The following is a 21,817-nucleotide window of genomic DNA, read 5'->3' as shown; positions in this document are numbered from 1 at the left end:
GGCAGTTGGCTTCGTCAAACACGATAAAAGCAAAACCTACAAAACCTTGCTTGTTTGTAGACACAGGGTACACTTTTTTAACCTCGGTGAAACTGGAGTTATGAAGCATTTCCGTCAACCACCCAAAATTAGGGTTTAAACCCTTTCCATTTACACCATAATGAACCGGGAGATTATGGAGAATGGAAGTAAAAGGCTGTGCGTAACGAGAATGTGATTGTAGCTCACCAGCCATATTTTTTTAAGAGAGATATTTACAAATAAATTAGAGAGTAAATGTTTGATAATTTAGAATTTGACCTAAAATATTATGAAGACATATTTATAGAATTATTTTGGTCAAATTGAATATTATTGGTCAAATTGAATATTTATTAAAGTTCAGTTTTGAATGCAGTAATCAAATTGAAAAATCTAATCAAATACTGACAACGGTTGAATTGAAATACCGTTATCTCATAATAAACAATAATAACGGTTACAAAAAATCCGTAGCAATAACATAACAACGGGTAACAAAAATCATTGCTGATGTTAATTTAGTAACGGTTTTCAAATGCTGATATCTTAAACTGGTAACATTTTTCTAACAATCGTTGATAAGAGTGATTCTATAACGAGTTTTTTGGAAACCGCTAAAAGCTTTTGACAACGGTTTGTTAATCAGTCGTTGTCAAATTATAATAACAACGGTTTTCGAGGGAAACCGCTATTCCTATTAGCGCGGTCTAGGTTTCCGCCAATATTTGGAAAACGGTAATCTAAGTGTCGTTATTAAATACATTAAACCGTTGTGATACGCTCCTTATTGATGGTCCGATTTGGCGTAGTGTTTGGCAGGAAAATGGTAAAATTATCTATTCTTTTAGTAAATAGGGGATTAGTGTTGGTGGTGAGAGAGTGCTAAATTACCCCACTAATCTTCTTTTTTGGGGTTTAAATCTCATTTATCCATCTTCACTATCCAATGGCTCTTAGAAGGATTCAAGGAGTACTCAATAGTTTTAGGAGGACTCAAATGATCTTCTCTCTCTATATATCCCAACTTTTGGGTAATGAAGAAATGAAATACTTCTGTAGAATGTTGTTGTATATTCCCTTCGATTTACATGGTTGTTTATATCTTTATTAATTTGTAAAGAGTGGGGATGGTAATTGATCCCGAATCCTGTCCAGATCCCGTGATCTAGATCCAATAGGTCGGAACTTAATCGCAGTATTTTGAATCCTGTGGATATGAATATGTATCGGATTCATATGCACAAAAACGGATCCGGATATGGATCCATATGGTCGAGATCCTGATCTTACCTTAAATCCATTCTTATTCTATTTTAAAATGAAAATTTAAAAATAAGTTAAAGAAATGTAAAATCATATATTTTTTAAAGTTTTTCATAAACTAAGCTATGATTTCTTCCTAATTAACATTTTTCAATTGCAAAATTTTTTTGTTATCGCTATTCGCTACAGTATTTTACAAAAGTTTATTTCGATAACTTTACAACTTTGTTTTTAACATTTGTATTCTAATGTAAAAAATAGTATGGTAAGTCATAGTATAACCCAAAAACTAATATTTTAATACTTGAAAATTTATTTTTTTACCCTCAAATGGACACGGGATATTTGAGGATCTGGATATGAATCCGAGAATTCCAGATCCTATGGATGTGGACCGGATCCGGATCCAATAATATAGGACATAATGATATGGATCTGGATCTTATCTAGATCTTATCCATTCCCATCCCTAGTAAAGCATAGTTTAATCAAATGTAGGAGGAAGTAGCTATAGTCTTACCGTGACTACTTATGGATCCATCTCATCATTGCGATGAATGAGATTAAAATAAAGATAAAAATAAAAAGAAGATTGTAAGAGGTTTAAATTAAGACGGTTTTAAACAAAATCAACTTCTTAAAATTACCAATTTCTGATGATAGGTTGAAATTTATAATTCCGCAGGCCTCACTAGCTAGTGTCAGCAAAAAATTGGCATCAATATTTTTGAGTCCCTTTCAGAAGAGGTTTAAATTAAGACGGTTTTGGTAAAAAATTATCGGTTAGTTGTTTCGATTAGTGAGTCAAAGTGATCGTCTATAACTACGAGCGAATCAAGGAATCACGATGCAAACTAAAATAAAAGACAACGAACGAAAGATCGACGCAAGCAGTTTTTGGTGACGCGGAAAATCCGGTGTGGGAACAACCGCGGGGGGAGTCGGAATCCCGCCAATATTAGCATTATAATCGGAATATTTTAGCAAGTAAGGAAATAACAATGGTATTTTCTCTAGTAATTGACGGAAATAATTCTTAGGATGAAGGTGATGTAGTCTTGTTGTTGTGTGTTGCCTTGAAATGGAATGTCTCTTGACTGAATTTGCTCTTCCTTTTATAGTTGTTCTTTTAGGGTTCAGCTCCAACAGGCTCCTCCGAATCTGTTTCCTAGATTCCAGGGGCAGTTACCTCATTTTTAGGAGTCAAATAAGCTGACCATTAACTCCTTTGACTATTGCTTTTACTCACATTAAGTGTGTTGTAAATCTCCTCTTAAATGCTCCACTAAATGCTCAATTAAATGCCTCATTAAATGTTAGCCGTTATTTGACCAAATCCTCCATTAAACCCATATTATACTCTCCAATCCCTATTTTTATGCTAGCCATTATTGACTAATTCCCCAACTTTCTCCTCCTTTTAATGCTAATCTTTATTCCTCTCATATAGTTGCTTCCTATAGGGTTTCGCTTCCTCAGGCTCTTCCGGAATTAGGCTCCTCCAGAATCAGGCTCCTCCAGAGTCAGGCTCCTCCGGAATGAGGCTCTTCCAGAATCAGGCTCCTCCAGAGTCAGGATCCTCCGAAATGAGGCTATTCCAGAATCAAGCTCTTCCAGAACCAGGCTCCTCCAGAGTTTAATCGACATATATTTTAGTTAGCGCATCTTGAATATGATCAAGTTCATGCAAGAGATTTCTTAACCATACCGCTTCACATACAGCAAATGAAACTGCTACGTATTCTGCTTCACAACTTGACAATGCTACAACAAATTGTTTTTTTAGAATACCACGTTAAAGCAGTAGTTGAGCCTAAATAAAATGCATATCTTTTTGTGCTTTTACTCTCATCTTGGAGGAAGTATATGTGGAATAACCAGAAGGTTTTGTAATGGAGGGAGAAGAAGATAAAGTGTATCGTTTGAAAAAGGCACTTAGTTTTATGAGTTAAAACAAGCTCCTCGTGCATGGAACTCATGGATTGATGGATATTAGATTCACAATGATTTTGTTATGTGTCCATATGAACATGCACTCTATGTAAAAAATAAAGGTGACGATGTTCTTATAGTTTGTTTATATGTCGATGATCTATTGTTCACCGGCAATAATCAAGATATGTTCAATGAATTGAAGGCTACATACAATGTTCAAGGAGTTTAAAATGATTGATTGTGGTCTTATGAATTTCTTTCTCGACATTGAAGTAAGTCAGTGTGAAGATGATATTTTCATTTCTTAAAAGAAGTATGCAAAAGAGCTTCTTGAGAAATTTCATACGACCTCATGCAAACCTATAAGAACCCCTGTTACAACAGGGATAAAGATGACAAAGGTTGAAGAAGGGAAATTGATTGATCCAACTTTCTACAAGAGTTTAGTTGGAAGTCTAAGATATTTAACAATAACCAGACCTAACATAGTATATGGAGTTGTGCTTGTGATCAATTATATGGAGAACCTTAAAGAATCTCATTGATGTATTACGAAGAGAATAATGAGGTATATTAAAGGTACATTAGATTTTGGAATGATTTATTATAATGGAAATAAAGCACAATTGTTCGAATATTCTGATATATAGTGATTGCGCCGGAGACCAAGATGAAAGGAAAAGCACAACAAGATATGCATTTTATTTAGGTTCAACTACTTTTACGCGATGTTTTAAAAAAAACAATCTGTTGTAGCATTGTCAAGTTGTGAAGCAGAATAAGTAGCAGTTTCATTTGCTATATGCGAAGCGGTATGGTTAACAAATATCTTGCATGAACTTGATCATATTCAAGATGGGCCTACTAAAATATATGTCGACAACGTGTCAGCTATAAAACTTGTTAAAAATACGGTACAACATGGAAGAAGCAAGTATATAGATACAAGGTTTCATTTTCTGCGAGACCAAGTAAAGCAAGCCATTATCGTTCTTGAGTATTGTAATACCACATATCAAGTTGCGGATATTTTCATGAAGCTGTTGTCTCATGATACTTTCATAAAGTTAACAGGGATGCTTGGAATGATAACTAAAGTTTGAGGGGCATGTTAAAAGTCAAACATTAATTAATTAGGAATGTTATTATTATCATTTGCTTTAATTAACTTTTGATAAATTTAGCGGTGAATGAAATTTAGAATGATTGTCATCCACGAAATGTTTAGCATATGAAAATGTTATAAATGATGTTCATTTCTATTGTAAAAATAAGAAAAGAAAATAAGTGATTAAGGAGTAGAATAAGTTATATCCAATAAACTAGTATTCTACCCCTTATTCACTCTTATTTTCTTTTCTTAATCTTATAATAGAAATGAACATCACTTTACAACATTTCCATATGCTAAACATTATGTGGATGACAATCATTCTAAATTTCATCCACTACTAAATTTATCAAAAGTTAATTAAAGCAAATGATAATAGTAGTATTTCTAATTAATTAATGTTTTGACTTTCAACAGTAATGTCATAAGAAAACTCAAAAGACGTTCGAAAATTTAATACGGAGTAAAAAATTTCCAAAAAATCATTTTTCAGTAGGGATGAGCGTCCATGATAGAACCGTAGCTCCACCACTACATAAAGATATTAGGTTCAAGTGAACTATACTAGACCATAATTATAATATAGCATCTCAAAGAAAGACAGGAGAAAAGAGAATGTTTAGTAATGTACCTCATGGCTTGTAGGATTTGCTTGCATTATTACCAACCTACATGGCTACATCTCAGTGCCAGCTTCAACTCTACACACAAAAGCTTAATAAGATTGTTAAAATTTAAAACGAAATAATTTGTACTCCCTTCATTCAAATCAAATGAATTCCATACCTTTTTTATTCATATGTAAGGTATATTTTAATTAAACGTATGAAATTCTATTGAAAAGAGAGTATACTATTAGGCACTGAAAGATACTATTGTTATTGACCAGGCTAGCAACAATTTCATGCATACAAAGTTGAGATACTTACTACAGTAATTAAATAAGTGAAGAACATGACAAGTAAGAAGAACAAAACCCTAGTTTGAAAGGATGCAGAAAGTGATATTGGCGCGGCTCAATCAGAGATCGTATATTACTACTACAACTTCGTAAAATCCGTTTTCAGATTGAACCTAACCAATACCGCTTTCCATTTTATCTCCATATTCATCAATGTCATCATCAATAAGGCGCAGATAAATGCATGTCAGCTAGCTTAGCTGACAAAAAATATGAGGAGTGGTATTCATAATTCGAGTTCCAATTCCGTCAGCAACATATTAGGCTTGTGATACCCTTTACACCCAAAAAAACTTATCCATCAAGGATCTTCCATAAATAGCATTTTTTATCGACCAACAAATCAAATCAGATTACAGGGACGAGTCTCGGTACATTTGACTTTCTCCCCAAGTCAAACCCGAGAAGAAACTTCTTTAGAAGCCTACCTGATATTGGAAAGAAGAAAATCAAGAAGAATGTAGATCATTTACAATTATGATGTTTTATCTCATAATATATGATAATGACTTCAAACTACAATCTTATGACATAAAAAAGTATGATGAAAAGGTTGGGTCAGAAAGGAAAAGGGAAAGATATTGCCCCCATAAACCATTGAAAAGACATTCTCCCTCCGTCCCGTCTCGGTCAATTGTTGTCCTTTGATTTTGGCACAAAGGCCAAGGAAAGAGGAAGTGACCAATTATTAAATGACAAGTGGAACAAATTGAGTGTGAATGATCAAATTGCTCATCAAGTTCATTCTTAAAATAGAAGGGACAACAATTGACTGAGACACCACAATATGGAAAAGGACAACAAATGACCAGGACGGAGGGAGTACTACGTACCATACTATGATATATACTCCGATCCCTCCGTCTCCCAAATAGAATGCTAAACAATTAACTAAGACACCCAAAAATAAAATAGTTAAACAAATGACTGAGACGGATGGAGTATAATAGAAAATTTCATGGCAAAATATGGTGCTTTAATTTGTTAAAGATTGCTTAAAATGATGCAATATGAAAGATGGTGGAGTAGGAAGAAAGTAGGTAAGAAATCCAATTGGAAATGTTATTAACCAAAGAGACAACAATATGCACGCCAAATAAAATTGTATTCGACCAACATCATTCAAACTTGATGATATTAATCACGTAAAAGAATTAAAATTTAAAAGAAGGTTAGCTAAAACATTCCTATAATCCTATCTACCAAAGTTATTCACCAATATATTGAGTTGTTTGTTTAAGAAAATGGGAATTTATGTGAAGCTTTGATGAGTTAATTCCACAAATAAGGGAAGTTGTTGATCTAAGCCCTCTAAATTAGTGCCATGGAAAATGCAACCAAAATAAACAACTTTGACTAAATTTTCACAAGTTGGAGAGTTTCATACAAAATAGCGGATCTAGTTTGCTTCATTGCTTGTATGACCATTTTCCATGAAACACATTAAATACTCCTTCCGTTCCAATCATTTATTTATTTTTTATATTTTTGTAAAAAGTATTTTAATCAAATGTAAACAAATAATTGGGAACAGTAAATAGAATTCGATTGACATAAATATAATCGGGTAACTCACCCTAGTTTATATAAAGATATGATCAACTACCTCGGTTGAAAATGTTTTTTTTTGGCAAGATTTACGACCAACATTTAAAACAATATACATATAAATAATAAATTACGAAATCTATAGACCTTTAGTAGAGGCACGTATGTATCAATATCAAGTTAAATTTGATAAGTAGGTAAGAATGTAAGATTTTGTTTTTTTTTTTTGTCAAATGAGCCACAAGTAGGGCTGAGCACAAAAAACCGAACCGCATTTTTAAACCGAAACCGGACCGAAACCCGAATAATGGAGACCGAAAAATTCGGGTTTTTTTCGGTGCGGGGCCCGAACCGAATTTTTAAGCATAAATGAGGTGCGGGTGCGGGTTTAAATAAAATCAAACCGGAGACCGCTTTTAAAACCGGATTGACGTTTTTCTCAAAAATATAATTTCATCTATGAATTAAACACACCCAAGCCAAGACTTAAGCCCAAAACATCAAAACGCTATTTCTTTATGAAGTAATTTTAGATGTGTGACTCTTTAATTGTAGTTTTGAACATCATTTACATGTCTATGACTCTTTGAACTTTAATATGTATGACTTTTTTATGAAGTAATTTTAACATTTGACAACCAATGTCTTCAAAAGTCAAATTGGCAGCATGTTTATTGTGCCATTCAAGAGCATTCAACCAAAAACCGGGTTCGAAAACCGGTTCGGGTAACCGGTTTTCAAATCCGGTTTGAAAATTTCACAAAAACCGGTTACCCAGATTAAAAGAGGTGCGGGTGAGGTTTAAGAAATTTAAGGTTTTTAAAACCGGGGACCGAACCGGTTTGCAAAACCGGGCCGGGTAACCGGTTTTGCTCAACCCTAGCCACAAGGCAGCACAATAACAGGGATGCATGAGGGATTCGAACCTCGGACCTATTGTCCACTATACTTCCTTCTTAACCAGACATATTTGGCGGGCAAGAATGTAAGATATAAACAAAGCAAGCAAGCAATTAAGGGAAAAAGCATATAGAAGTTATATTGATTTCTTAAGTTTGGAATGAAGAAGATATAGTTTATGGTTGTAGTAAAAAAAAGAGAGGTGGATGTTGAGATTTGAAAGGAGGAGGAAATGGTATATAAATGTAGGGTTTGGCCTCGAAATGAGAAGGAAAGAAGTGAGTGAAATGATGTTAAATGGGGAGCAAAGTTTACTTTAGGGTTTGCCATGCTTTGTTTGCACTCAATTATACATCCATTTTTCATCTTCTTTTGCGCATGCCAAGTTTCTCTCATATATTCTCTACCTACTCAAAAAAAAAAAAAAAAAAAAAAAAAAATCACAAACGAACACAAATTATATTGTGATACCTTTTTTAGTTATCATTATTATGTTAACCTTCTTTTTATTTCATGCTTTGTTCTTGGATTAAATAAAAAAAAATTACATCTCTTCATTTAAATAATAAATGACCAAAAGTTCACTTTTACGTATGAAACATCAAATTTTAGGGAAGTCCACGTAAACTAGTCACAAATTAAATGGCCTATCATATTAATAAGAAAACTACGATTTTAATTTTAATTTTAATTTTATAAACGATGTAAAATTGAAACTTATCGGCTTATCGGTAAAATTCTTGAACCGCCCCTTCTCGCACTAACTTATAAACTAGCCTTTCACTCCAAAATTTCTATGTATTTTTTTTTTTCAAAAAAGGTCTTTTATATGTTTCCTAAAATAGAGAATGGATCCTCTCCATTTCCTCTCCATTTCCTCTCTTAAACACATTTAATAATATTTTTCCCATCAAACCTCATTATCTCTTTATTTTTATACATAAATTTTGAGCCGTTCGATGATACCAGAATACGATCTGGACCACCGAAAGGAAATGACCTCTCCATTTCTTTTTAGGAAATGGAGAGAAACTCTCCTCCCAAAAACACAATGTCTTGTGAGAGAGGGTATCTCAATAAGTTATTGCGAGACCATTTTTCTGTACCCTTTTAAGGCTCTGTTTGGTAAAACGAACTGAAAAGGTAGCTGAAACCTGAAAAGGTAACTGAAACCTGAAAAGGTAGCTGATAAGGTGACTGATTATATAAAAAATTGTTTGGCAAACTAACTGAAAAGGTAGCTTATTTTGGTAAAATGACGTAAAAGGATATAATAATTATTTAATATATTATAAATTAAAAGGATAAAAAGGTAATATTACCAAGAATCAGGTACCTGAAATGTGAAATGCTACTCTAGGTAGCATTTCATTTCAGGTAGCTTTTATGGGCAAATAAGCTACTTGTCAAACACTTCTAGAAAAATACGCTACCTGAAATTTTTATCACAAAGCTACTTCAGTCAAAATAGGTACATGAAATATCTTGTCAAACGGAGTCTAAGTATCTTTCATACCATTTTATTATTAATTGTGACTTATAATGACTTTTTCATTTCGTACCTATTATCATAATTAAAAAAAATGTACCCATTTTAAAGATAATATTTCTAATATAATATTCTCTAATAGTAGATAATAACTTTATATTAATACCACCATTTATACATACTCAATTTATGACTTTTGGTATCATATTTACTTCAAATTAAAATTAATCTCCTAATAAATTTATTGATAAACCGTCTCCTAAAAAAATCTACTCATCCTAAACAACATTATCTTAATAAAGTTCCAGAAAAGGTTTATGGTCATATGAACCCCTAATTTTGGGAACTTATCATGCATGCATTTTAATGTTTAATTGACATTTTGATAGTTGGGGTTGGTCAAAGTAAAAAAAGCATAAAGATGAGAGGTATATATCGTCAATCACAAAATCTATTTTTATCATGCATGCACTATCGTTGCTTTATTTGTGTATCACTTAATGTTTGGGTACAGTTCCCTTGCGGAGTATTTTCTTATTATATGTAAAAACCCTAGTGCAATTGGATGCTACATTTCAGTTATACTGTACATGTCAGTAAAAAAATGCTGGTAGTACATTTGTACTTTTTGAGATCTTTTATTTTGTATGCGTTCTAATAACCTACGTTCGTGTCTTTGATTTATGACCCCTTTTCATTGGTAATTCCATTTATTTCTAAGCCCATTGAAAATACCAATCGTCAAATGAAACATCATGCAATGTCAAGTATGGAGAAGATACGCAGATGTCAACTACTTTAATTGATTTTTTTGTTTAAATCGAGGTGCCCATCGTCGATAACAGTGTATAATTCCCTCGTCGCGTGTGCTCTTACGAAGAGGTAAACGGCTGGGCAAAGAGCTTGCTTCATTCCCATGGGCAGGGATCGAACCCTTGATCTCATAGTTAAGGGATGAGGTGAGCAAACACTACACCAAACTCATTTGGTTAACAACTACTTTAATTGGTGAAGTCATAAAAGTTGATGTTCATAACCTGAGCTCAAATCCCGCCAGCATTAAAATCGCCCTTATAACTCCATTTCCACCCAAAAAAAATTATGGAGTAGATATCACCTAGGTGACAAATTAATAGATACTCCATATAAAATAAAAATAGGATAGATGACTTTTTTACTAAAAGAAAAGAAAAAATTATCTAGCAGTCAGATCTATCACGGTGTTGTCAAGGTGTTAAATTTCAACTAGCACCAACCATTACATTAGTTTTTAACGCTTATGCATAACATATATTGATATTAAAACGTGTTTATGATTAATTTATCTCAACTCGAATTTTTACTCACATTAAACTAAATTCACAAATAGTTTTAGGATAGCATTCTTTTGGTCATGATTATAATCTAAGTAAATATGATTTAGATTTAGACTAGACTTGATCATACAAATTTTTCATTAAACAAAAAAGTTATTTCCTCCATCCTTTTCATTTGTTTACCTTTAATTAAAATACCTCTCACAAAGAATATAAAAGATAAATAAATTAGTGGGAAAGAAATTATTTACTACTTTCTCCGATCCACACCAATGGTGTAACCAGTGGCGGAGCCAGGATTTGAACTTAGGGGGGGCGAAAAATTTTAGGGGGGGCGAACGACTAATTTCATAAGGCACCCCAAAAAAATTTCGAAAAATTTAACTAAAAACTTCGAAAATTTCATCCGCCAGGGGGGGCGACCGCCCCTGCTAGCCCCCCCCCCCCCCTAGCTCCACCACTGGGTGTAACAATTACCTAAAACGGAAGATCCACACCAATGGTAACATACCTTATTTGGCCTAAAAAATGACTAAGTTATCCTTATACTCACTACCTATTTACAAGTTCTATAATTCTGCGTACACCGAGTGTACCACGTCATCGTACACGCGAGCCAATAATATTATTAAAATTACCCACACTTTCTATAAATAATAAAGCAAAATCTAAATGGAATATGATTAAAAGTTTATCATTGGTTAGGGTGTACAATAAATTGTACACCCGGTGTACCCAAGAATCTTTCTTTACAAATTTGTCATCAAATGATCCACTCACTCACTCAATGTAATTAAACATTACATTATTCAAGTGGCCCAATCAAACTTTCCAACTTTACCCCTCACTTATCTCACTTTTCTTAAATAACTCATATTCACCCATGTTATCATTGGTGTGAATCGGAGGGAGTATCTAGTACAAGAATTATAATCTTGGGAACAAAAATCCATGAATTGAGTGAAAGTGAAAGCAAGAAAGGAAGTTTTAGGAAGGAATGAAAGTCATTAATTTGACTTTCCATCTTTTGGGGCCATGCATTGGTTTGATGCATAAAACTGAAATGGTGAATAACAACAAGAAGCATTACGGAGACACCGGCGCCAAAGAGGGCCCTGCCTTGGTGCTGCCTGGGAGACACTCTTCTTGGACATCCCTCTTTTGCCATCCCTATTTTTATTTTTGCTCTTTTTTCCAAGACCAAAATATTTGTCAATCAAACGACTTGGATGAATCAAGTCTAACCAAGCAAGTTTTGGCAAAGAAATTTTTATGAATTTTCAAATATAGCGATCTTATTTACGGATTGCAAAATAGTTAATTATGTAAAACAAAAGACCAAAACGTAATTACATTTATAAGAACGGCAGGGAACAACAACAACAACAACAACAACAACAACAACAACAACAACAACAAAGTCGTTACTGAATAATACTAACATTTTCCCCGGTGATCCAAAATTCCCTATTCTGCTTGCAACTTAGTAAGGAGTAAAAGGATAAAATGTACACTTACTCTACCTATTTACGGAGGAATACATAGAGACTATCTCTAGACATTCATAGTAAAAGAACAGAACCATTTGTTATGTACAAAGACTTGTAAAAAAACGGTTTCTGATTAGACGGGTTTTGCATATTATAAGACGGTCAATTAAGTGATTTTAGAGGAGCTAAATGCGGTATTTTATGCGGCATAGTGGGTGTTCATATATGTTTAGCAGTTGTTTCGTTCATATAATGTGTAATTGTATCGAGTTATCCCGAGTATGGATAGTCAAGGTAGGAACCGAGTTTGGAGCTTGGATGTTTGATGAAGTTGGAGACCCGAGTTGAAAGCTAGAGGCTTGTTTTGACAAGAAGAAGAAGATACAAGCGGTGTAAGAGACTAGCCTAGCAAGCCAAGCAAACGACACAAGTGGGTAGCCAGGCGAGCCACCATAGGAGGTCAGAATGTCAATAAGAAGCAGCACAGTAGACAGGCTAGGATGGCTAGCCGCCTGGCGGGTTGCCATATGCTGTGTCGGGATTTATTTTATTTCGTGGCTTTGGTTTAGGGCTTGGATATACATAAGACTTTTGTTTTATTGTTTTTCATTATCATTATTATCATTAGACAATACTCAAGAACCCTAATTTATCTTTTGCTTAAAAAATTATGAGGAACTAATCCTCCATTTCTTGGATCAACAATTGAAGCTATCGATTAATTAATTGTGAGATTGTTCTTTCTTTCTTTATTTCTCAAGTATTATTTATGTCGCTTGCTCTAATTTTATGATTATTGTTTCTTTTGCTGATCTGATCAATTAGTAATTGCTTTCATTAATTTATTGCAAGTTTAGAAATTGAATCTGTAATTATTCAATTAATCTAGACTAAAGTAGTAAACTTTACCCTAATAATTTGTATGCGTTTCATCGTTATTAGGACGAAGTAGAGACTAAACATATAAATCGAATCGTTAACCGCGTGTGCTAAAGATCGTTATCTTTATTGCTTCCTTTGATCATTATTGCTGTTGTTGGATTAAATCTAGACGCGTGGATTAGATTGTTCAATAATTAGGGTCTTCTAATATCGAGTTTTGAGTTAGTTGGCTAAACTTAAGAGGAAGAAGGAAACTCGTATTTCCACAATAGAGTAATTGGATTAAAGACAATCGAAGACCAATTGGTTTGTTGATAGTAGATATTTGTTGACCCAATACCTTTTAATCAACTGAATTCACCCGTCTTTATTATTTGTTTAGAAGTTTATTGCTTAATCAATCTCAAAACCCCCATATCTCTAGTTACTTGTACTCTTTATTACTTACACAATTATTTACATCGCCTTCCCTATGTATTTGACACCCGACTTACCTCTACTATATAGTTTAAGGTAATAGGACTTTATTACTTATTTTTGGGAGCATACGACTTCAGCTAACCAGTTTCTCACTAAGTTATTGAAAAATCAGTTTTATGTCATTTGACACATTTCATATGAAGGTACCTGTTTATCATTAACCATTTTTAATTACTAAAATTTTCTATATTACATAGCATTTTTATTACATTTTGTACTACTTTAAACTGTAAAATAATTTCACAATAAAATTATTACGAAATTATCTCTTAAACTAATTCTTGTTATGTTACCTCAAAGACGCACAAAATATATAGTTAGTCACATCATTTAATTTAATTTAATTTAATTTATGATCAAAAGTGTAGAACAAAAAGACACCATGCTCTACTAACACTTGATAGCAAATCCATGATCATTGTTCAAACTTTTGGGGCCATTTTTGAAGCTAATTGATTTGAGAAACCAATTAATTAAGAAAGCAAACATACTTTCTGTTTTAATTATAAAATCGTGAAGTATGGTTACGGCTTTTCAAGGGAATATTTGGATTAGCTTTTTACTAAAGTACTTTTGTTTCATTCATTCTTTCCTTCACTTTACGTGTCTTTGACTGCATGAATATTTGTATGTATGAATAATCAAGCTTATTATAAACAATAAGTCTCCCTTGTTACGGGTCAAGTATTACCATATAGGTAGATAACATAAAATCAGAGGACCTAAAAAAATACAAATGACTTATCTTTATCTATTCATGTAAATTTTATTTGACTCGTTATAAAATTATGACGGATATTGTCCATAACAAATGAGAATCTATATAATACTATTAAAAGGGGAACTTAAAATGCCACGTCATAAATGCCACCTTACACTACCAAAAAGCCACGTCACTTACTACACATGACATGTCAAATTTTAATATGACATCTATATAATACTATTAAAAGGGGAACTTAAAATGCCACGTCATAAATGCCACCTTACACTACCAAAAAGCCACGTCACTTACTACACATGACATGTCAAATTTTAATATGACATGGCGAGTTAATGTCTATATAATACTATTAAAAGGGGAACTTAAAATGCCACGTCATAAATGCCACCTTACACTACCAAAAAGCCACGTCACTTCATCAACTTATTATTATATGACATTAATTTAAATATATATTTTTTCCAAAATTTATATATCCCTTTCAAATTTACATCAAAATTTCATAATTTATAATTAAAATTTACACCAAAGTTTACATCATTATTTCTAATTTTAAAAGTAAAAAAGAAAAAAAGAAAGAAATATTAAATGCAAATAGCATTACAAATATTATACTTTGGACTTTTAAGCTTGTAGATAAATTAAACAACAATTAAAATCAAAATTCATATTAAATTTTAAATTTCGACGTTTATTGTTAGAATATTTTAAGCAACAAATAAATATCACATAATTCTAATTTACTCCGTTTATTAAAAAAATAAATATTTTGTTGATATTAAGAGTAAATAATAACATATTTAACATTAAACAAGGTGGCTTTTGTCAACAAAAAAATAAAAAATAAAATAAAAATTAAAGCAAACCTTTAACATTTCATTTCTCCTTGCTCCATATTTATGTTTATATTAAATTTGCTAATAATGAAAAAGAATGCTCAAAAGTCCTAAAACCTTACTACATAATTATTATATATATTAAATTTGATGATAATAATAAAAAGACACCCAAAAGTCATAACATGCATCTTCAATTGGATATAAATGTTCGATGTAAGACAAAATTTGTGAGCCAAATTTCACGCCAATATTTTTTTGCCCTCATCGCCAATAAAATCGTAGTTGTATATGTAAATAGTCTTTTTTAAATCTTATCACTATATCAACATCAAGGTAAGTGTATTAAGGTAAGGTAAATGAATTAAGGTTTTAAATTAATAATTTAATAATTTATTTTTAAGTTCCATTGGTTATGAAATGCTCATCACGTTTTAAAACTTTCTTATGTAGAAACTATCAAGATTTGTGGTAGGTAAATGTATTAAGGTTTGGTAAATGTATTAAGGTTTTAAAATAATAATTCATTTATTTGTTTTTAAGTTCAATTGGTTGCTCATCACTTTTTAAAACTTTCTTATGTAGGAACTATCAAGATTTGTGGTGTTGTGCTATTCGAAGGTAAATAAATATACTTACATCTTTATGGCTCAATGCCCTTTTCTATTATTATTTAAATAAAAACTTAAATTAATAACGATAATATTAATATCACGTAAATCAAATTTCACCATTTTATTTCTTATTAATTACTCGATGGATTTTGTCCTTTTTTTTCCCTATAGATGGTTCATTGGAGAAAAAAATACTATATGGAGAAAGAAAATATTAGAATTGCTTAAACAATTACTCCCTTCATTCCACTCAATACTATATTATAAACTAACTACAAGATTGACTATAAGTTTTTGACGGAAGACAACATTTGTGAGACAACATTTAAGTAAATATTTTTGTACCGCTATCGCGAAAAGAATTGTATATGTCACTAACTTTTTTTTTATCATTGTATCAGCATCAAGGTAAATGTATTAAAGTTTTAAATTAAGAATTCATTTATTTATTTTATTTTCCATTGGTTATGAAGTACATCACATTTTTAACCTCGCATATTTGTTGTTTATTTCTTATTTAGGGATATTGAGATTTGTGGTATTGTGCTATTCAAAGGTAAATATACTTACATCTTTAGACTCAATGTCATCTTTCTTCCATTATTTAAGAGAAACTTAAATTAATAACAAAAATTAATGACTAAGTGATTTTTTTTTTATGTAGGGATGGTTTATTGAAGAAAGAAGACTAAGAAGAGAAATATTAGAATTACTTAAACAAATACTCAATTCATTCGACTCAATACTATATTATAAACTAACTATAAGATTGACAACATGAATGTAAATGACTAACTGTTTTTAGGTTCATAAAAAAAATTAGTATTTCAAAAACTTTCAAATGTATGCTTTATTTTGATATGTGTTGTTTTTTAATCATCATTTTTCCTTAGAAAAATAACACTCATAGAATGAAATTGAATTTGCGAGGATCTCAATCTTATTGACATAGATAATAGGTAGCATAAATAATGGAGTGAAAAGCCCAAAAATTATCATTTAAGAAAGGAGTTAGATGTTAAATTAGTGAGGTGAATTAATTATCAATTATTAATAACTATAAAGATGAGAGAAATCTAAAAAGTTTATTTACATCTACATTATTCTTTTGTACACCTTAAATTTAATTTTCATTTTCTTTAATTATACACATGAGACACATGCCTATTCAAAATGGCTTTTGATAGAAAACATGATTGAGTGGAATGCTTAGTTTATCTATTTTGAAGTATACGGTTGAATCCCCAAGGTGGAAAATTTGGAGAAATGTCAAAGCACATTTTTGCTTAATATTGTTTAATGGATGAAGTATAGGGACTTAATGATCCAATTATTACGAGTTGCTCCTTTCAAATTCTTAGTTCCGCAATTTATTATAGTACTAGCTACAATATTATGGGTGCTGTGAAATGTTAGTTTTTGTCACAACAATTCTAATCGTGTGTTTTATATTAATTTCGGATTTGTTGATAAAATTTTAATATCTAATTAGTGAGGGTGTTGCATGTTTGGCGATCTTTGTTTGATAATATTATGGTTTCATGTAATGTGATTATGCGAATACCTGTATTATTAATTGATTTTAATCAACTTCCACTGAGGTACTTCAGTTTTCGATTATGCGAATACCTGTATTATTAATTGATTTTAATCAGCTTCCATTTGCGCATATTTGACATATCACAAAGCACGTAAAAGGATTTGAGTAACACCACTTTCCATTTAAAAGCCTCATAAAAGAACGTCAAATAATGACATGGTTTTGATAAAAGTATTTACTATATAACACTTTAGTTTCTGATTTTACATAAAACTATTGTACAAAAAAACTAATTTGTCTTGATTTTATAGAAGTCTTAAAACATGAAATCATATTGTAGAATGTTATGATTTGATTCACTAAAAATATCATAGTAAAAAACAAAAGATCCCGTGAATTTCACGGGTCACAAAACTAGTTTGTCTATTATAAAACTCTTCCAAGTTTCCGATGTATAGTAGTTGAGTTAATTGAGTGATCCATTTTTTGTGATTTTATCTTAGATTTTGTGAAACACGTTTTTGGGCCTCTTTACCCACATAACAAGGCCCAATGAGTGAGCAAATTAGCAACTTTCCTTGAATTTTGTAAGGTTGATTGAAAGGTTTTTTTTGTAGAAGCATTGTCAATTTGTCATAAAGATAGCGGAATGGGCATGGTTATTCGAGACTTTGAGGGTAAAGTTGAAAGAGCGGGTGTTGTTCAAGTATATGAAAAGTGGACTCCGGAAATTGCTGAAGCTAAAGCGGCTGAATTTGGATTGCGTACGGCTCGACAAATGGGTCTTCAGAATGTTGAGTTGGAGTCTGATTCAATGACTTTGATTAATATGTTGAGGGCGAGGACTTTTCCCTTAAATTACTTTGGTAGAATTGGTAGAACGGTCCTGGATATTGCTAATTCTTTTACTTGCATTAAGTTTAATTTTACTCGTAGAAATGGGAATGCGGTGGCACATGGATTAGCTCACCTATTACCGTTATCGTACTCAACACGGTTTTGGGTTGGGATAATTCCTGAGACTATTGCACCACTTGTATTATTGGACTCATTTGATTTACCTCCTTAATATTAATGCTTATAAATGTTTTTTTCAAAAAAAAATTTGTCATAAAGATAATGTCTCGGGTCTTAAGGTGTGATGACCAATAAAATTGTGTTATTCTTGAATTATTTTTTAGTAGAAAAGTAAATTATTATTAAATAATAAAATAAATTAATTATACGTCATTATACAATTCATTAATTTATAGGATAACTACCAACTTACCAAAAGAAATCCCTTCAAATCACACATACTCTTGAAATACCACATACTCTTTTCTATAGTTTTTTTTACCTATGTGAAAGCTCTATCTAATACTTCCTCTCATCCAAATCAAAGTTAACACTTTAATATAATACTCCTCACGTATATTGGAGAAGTGTTATCTTTGGTTTGAATGGGAGGGAGTATGAAGTAGTAGTTTGCCTAATAAGTTCCATATTCGGAGATTAATGAAGAAATGATAAAAGACCGTTTTACTTCACTATAATGGTTTGTACCTATTTTTAGGTTTTGATGTGATTACATTCAATATCGGTCTGTCTAGAAATTATCAAATCTCCCTTTGGTCAGCTTATATAGCTTCACAAAAGTCTTTTGTTCCTTTTTATGCAGAATTCTACAAAGGAACTTCAATAAGATTATTTCAAACCTGAACAGTGCTACCCTGAAAACTGATGCAGGTGAGATCCTTTTATACTTTCATCCTACTGAAGTTAACAATATCTCTAGATGTCAGCCTTTAACATTTTTGCATAATGACTAACCGTAAGTATGGCATGAACTTGGTTAGCCTTAGTGTTTTTTTTTTTAACTGCGTTGAGTGGTTGGTATTTCGTATGTAGAACTTGTAACTCATGACTCCAAACCAGCCCTTTTTTTAATAGTACCAAACCAATTATTAGGAGCTATAAATACATTTTGTGCTTTGTCTGCACAGAAAATTTCTTCCTCTATTTATTGTAGATTAGGTTGCCAGAAAATGTTGGAAAGCTGTTGTTTTATCGATTGATCACATTTCTAAAATACAAATTGAGAATTAAATTTTTTTGAACATGCTCGAGGAAAGGAAGCAGTAGGATTTTATCATGAAAGATACGAAGAACACCCCTTTTAATGCTCATGAGAAGAAGAGGCATTCATGCTGGCTTAGTTGCCAAGGTTAGAAACTTAGTCGTTTTAGCTCATCTGTCAGTCCTACTGCTTTTGAAATTGATGGTCCGTCAAAATTTGCAGCATACTTGCGTGTTTACATTCAAAGCACAAAATGCATTTTCATTTTATGAGGTTTTGTGAGTTTCTATGAGTGATGGACTCACAATTGAGCAATAGATAACCTTTTCTCTTTCATATATGCCCAACAATAATAAGTTGACCATTGTTGGTTTTTTCAGGTTCAGTAATAACACTTGAAGAAATGGACGAGGTTCAGGAGGCTTTGGCTATATATTGTAAAGAAAATATATATGAAGTGAACGATTGATTTACATTACTCGAATAGTAAAAGTTTTTCATGTATGTGCTTCTGTTGCTGGATACAATTCGTTGAATTGGTGTATTGGATTTGGATTTGTTGGTATTGAAGTTGTTATGAAATTTGGATTGTTCAATTTATAAAGTGATATTGTCGAATTTTCTAAAGCTTTTAGAAAATATAATGCAAGTGGTATAATTTAATTATTGGTCAGGCACGGAATTTTTTTATAGTGTTGTAGGTGATGATTGACATCGGTTCCTAAGTTACAACTGATGCCAATAATGCAAAAATTGGCATCAGTTCTTATGGTACAACCGATGCCAATATGTGTAAATTACCATCGGTTATGAACCGATGCCAATTGAATAAAGACTGATGCCAATATGTGCAAATTAGCATCGGTTCAACAATCGATGCAACCTCAAAAAAGGTCATTTACATCGCCTGGATTGGCATCAGTTGGAAACCGATGCTAATCACTGTTTACGACCAATGACAATTGCATTAATTGTACTAGTGTCCCGTCAACAAGGAAAGCACATCAACATGTCATACCCACTGCTCACTATTTGCAGGAACAAATGGATCGCCGTAGGTTTAGAAAATAGCTTAAGAATAAATCTCAATAATACAAATGATCACAAGTACATAGATGCATCATAATAACAAAGCACACACACACACACACACACACACACACACACACACACACACACACACACACACACACACACACACAACACACACACACACACACACACACACACACACACACACACACACACACACACACACACACACACACACACACACCACATTTCCAACTCCAATATCCGAATCCTAATCCTCCAGAACCCGATGATAGCATTGTAACACCGTCACCAAGAGCCGAACCGCAGCCCGAAGATACTCGCATCGCAACATGGAGTACCATATGCTCGGATCGCAACCCGAAGCAGACATCCAGGTTCGCATCGCACGCAACACGAACCCTAAACCCAGATTCTTAGTGTGCACATCGCCCTTGAGACGGGACCCTCAAGGAACAATCTCGAACGTGAGGTCAGCCTCCCGCAACTGTAACACCCCCATACTCCAAGTGCCTTACCAGGATCACGTAAAGCATGAGAATGCTACCATCTCGGTTACCCAAGGCAATGAATATCAAATAGACTATAAAAGAACGTACTTTAATAAAAGAGTTTAAGTGAATACATCAAAACCCAAAACTGTAAAGTATAATACAACCGTTCCAAAACCAAAACCAACTAACGTAAATACAATGTTCGACATAACAGCGGAAGACTTCTAATAGACTCGTGGTGACACATGCCCAGCTATCCCTTGCGCATCCAAAGTATACCTGCTAGACAACTGCTCACCACCCCCAAATGGATCACCACAGTTTTTAAAACATTTAAACGGGGTCAGTTACTACATAAACAATATAAGATAAACAACAATAGATACACAATCACAATCTCCAACACCGTCACATCAGCAATCATCTGACTACACACTAAAGTGTGTAGCCCTGCCAAAATATCCATCGCAACAGATATTCCTCACCGCCAGTGGGAGACCAAAGCCGTTCCCACCTAAGCCCCGCTCATCTCCATCGAGCGAATAACTCATGTTCCTTAATGTGCACATCCCTTCTGTGGCGGGTTCCACAGAAGGCAAATCAAGGGCGTGAAGCGACTCCCGCAAGTGACTCCACTCAGCCGAGGACGTACCTCGCAAACCACAGATAGTTATACGACTAACAACATTATACTATCAACAATCACCAACTCCAAATCCAACAACGATATGATATACAACAACCACACTATACAATCACAATATCAATTCAAAACAATGCCAATACCGATTATGATATAATCATCATGCCAATCAACCAATCAACCATCTTATAATCATTTATACAATAACTGAGTAGGGAAACCCTACCTGGAAAAGCAACCACCAAGATCGTCACAATCAGTTAATCAAAATCTTTCTTCAATAAAATCACCTCCTATAAACACACAATCAAACAATCACAATCTAACATCAACAATACTCTCCAAACCCCCTAAATTATCCAATTAGGATTTCAACTAAAATCGATGAAACGATATAAAAATCACACTAGAAGCTTACCCACAATACGACGGTTTCAACGGCGTAAAGAACACAATGA

General features: G+C 32.8%; 1 protein-coding gene across 1 annotated transcript; it reads left to right on the top strand.

Annotated features, from left to right (window-relative positions):
• Nucleotides 1–17,759: 17,759 nt before the first annotated feature.
• On the top strand, nt 17,760–19,638 carry LOC141608350 (uncharacterized). Its single transcript, XM_074427713.1, has 3 exons — nt 17,760–18,094; nt 18,771–18,838; nt 19,550–19,638. Exons 1-3 carry the CDS (start codon nt 17,760–17,762, stop codon nt 19,636–19,638), a joined length of 492 nt encoding a protein of 163 aa, XP_074283814.1.
• Nucleotides 19,639–21,817: the final 2,179 nt, after the last annotated feature.

Source organism: Silene latifolia, chromosome 10, assembly GCF_048544455.1.
Source record: "Silene latifolia isolate original U9 population chromosome 10, ASM4854445v1, whole genome shotgun sequence".
Classification (NCBI taxonomy): domain Eukaryota; kingdom Viridiplantae; phylum Streptophyta; class Magnoliopsida; order Caryophyllales; family Caryophyllaceae; genus Silene; species Silene latifolia.
This window is presented reverse-complemented; position numbering and strand designations above follow the sequence as displayed.

Coding starts and splice junctions, on each gene's coding strand:
- LOC141608350 (XM_074427713.1), top strand. CDS start 17,760: ATGGGCATGGTTATTCGAGACTTTGAGGGTAAAGTTGAAAGAGCGGGT. Junction 18,095..18,770: donor GCTCACCTATTACCGTTATC/GTACTCAACACG, acceptor CTTTTTATGCAG/AATTCTACAAAGGAACTTCA. Junction 18,839..19,549: donor TACCCTGAAAACTGATGCAG/GTGAGATCCTTT, acceptor TGGTTTTTTCAG/GTTCAGTAATAACACTTGAA.